Here is a 1,944-nt window from a genome sequence, read left to right on the forward strand (position 1 = left end):
ATAAATGCTCGCGTTTGTGACTCTCTTCTAAATAGTTGTTTATTTTAAAATTTAAATTACCCAATATGAAACGGTATTCGGAATTTTTGGCCTCGAAGTTTTCGGTCTCGGATTTCACTATATAGGAATTTTCGGTCCCGAAATTTTCGGTCCCAGAGTTTTCGGTCCCAAAGTTTTCGGTCCAAGATTTCACAATATTGGAATTTTCAGTCCCGAAATTTTCGGTCCCTATTTAAAATGTATACGTCAGTTTATTTATGCAGCGCACTTTTCGTGACGTTCAACAGCGCTCAAACGTCACTCTATTTACCGCCTCACATACTCAAATTACATGATAAGCTTTGGAATGTGGCACAGCATGCATTCGAACCCGGAGTCCACGTTCGTAACCACTACACCACACCCGCAGCTCGAATCAAATTGCACGTGTAAAGTGAAATAGTGATTATATAGCTTTGAACAATGGATTGTTTGAGTAATGCTTGAATTGTATTCAAAGATTCTCAGGTGAAAATAGTAGTTCAAGATATCTTTACATTTAGATTTACATATTTATATAGATCCTTACATTTATCTTTTTTGGTCATCCTTCAAAATAAATAAATAAAAAATAAAAATAAATAGATAAAGTTAGGGTTATAAATATATTACTGAAGGTTATCTCTACGCCACGCATTTTATTAACCTCTCCCACTTATTTTAATATGCTAATAGATTTTTAAATTGAATTGTTGGCATTGATACTCTCTCGTTTGCCTCATTTTTTTGAGTACTAAAAACATTTGGGATTGAAAATTCTTATATAGTGAAATTTTGGATCGAAAACTCCGGGACCGAAAACTCCGGGACCGAAAATTTCGGGACCGACAATTCCTAGACTCATATGAAACAGCAAAAACACTCTAAAAAAACAAAACTTGATACATACAAAGTTATACAAACAACCCATAGACACATATACAAACACACATACACTCATACATACATACATACAAATAAACTATCTTACATACAAACAAACAACTCTACATACATACATACAAACAAACATACAAACGAACAAACAAATATACAAAATAGTATTCGTCACAATTATGCAGGTGTGATCCCAGCAGATTATGTGACAAATCTACCAAGTAGAAATTTCACAAGAAAAAAAAAATTAATTAAAAAACATTTTTTTTTCTTAATTTAAAAACAGCAAAATTGTTGCTGTCAGACGACCAAACAAATCTAAATAGATTCTTCCCGCTCAATAAATTTTAAATTTTCTCCGAATGTTAAACTCTTTTGATTTCAAAATCAGAGAATTTATACATCAATTTTAATTTAAATCAATTTTTATACATAAAAATCTTCTCAACGGGAGGTTTGGATAAAATTCAAAGATTTGTACTGACTTTCACACCTGCCAAATAAAAACACGACATTATTTTTTTTTTTTTAGTCTTTCAGCGCTAAAGTGCATGCATGGAGCTAAGTTTGAAGAGTTTTTGGCTAATTTATCAATTTCCTTCAAATGGTCTTACAATCATTTGTTATCCACTCAGCAAACTGACCAATCATTCAATTTTCACTCAACTTACCATTCAACCAGCTATCAATAATCTACAAACCAATCATTCAATTTTTATTTTACTGACCAAGCAACCATCCAATCGACCAATCAACCAGCCATCCAATCGACCAATTAACCAGCCAACCCACCGCCCAACCAACCAACCAGCCAACCAGCCAGCCAACTAACCCACCAATCAACCCACCAACCAACCAACCAACCAATCAACCCACCAACCATCCAACCAGCCAATCAGCTAGCCAACCCACCAACCAACCAACCAACCTCCCAATAGAACCAAGAGCATAATCATTAATAGGTCCAAGCACAACGTCCATCTTGCCACTGTAGAACAGCTGAATGGCGTTGTTAAGTGCGGCAGAGTG

General features: G+C 34.8%; 1 protein-coding gene across 1 annotated transcript in view; it reads right to left on the minus strand.

The window, feature by feature from the left end:
• Positions 1–327: 327 nt before the first annotated feature.
• HELRODRAFT_183431 (hypothetical protein) overlaps positions 328–1,944 on the minus strand; it is a gene marked incomplete at both ends in the record, with an annotated part of 2,169 nt that continues 552 nt past the window's right edge. The window contains 2 exons of the mRNA XM_009012465.1: positions 328–453; positions 1,891–1,944. The exon at positions 1,891–1,944 is cut by the window's right edge and continues 552 nt beyond it. Coding sequence (XP_009010713.1) covers positions 328–453; positions 1,891–1,944 — 180 coding nt within the window. The remainder of the gene's footprint in view (positions 454–1,890) is intronic.

Source organism: Helobdella robusta (assembly GCF_000326865.2).
Source record: "Helobdella robusta unplaced genomic scaffold HELROscaffold_107, whole genome shotgun sequence".
Lineage (NCBI taxonomy): Eukaryota > Metazoa > Annelida > Clitellata > Rhynchobdellida > Glossiphoniidae > Helobdella > Helobdella robusta.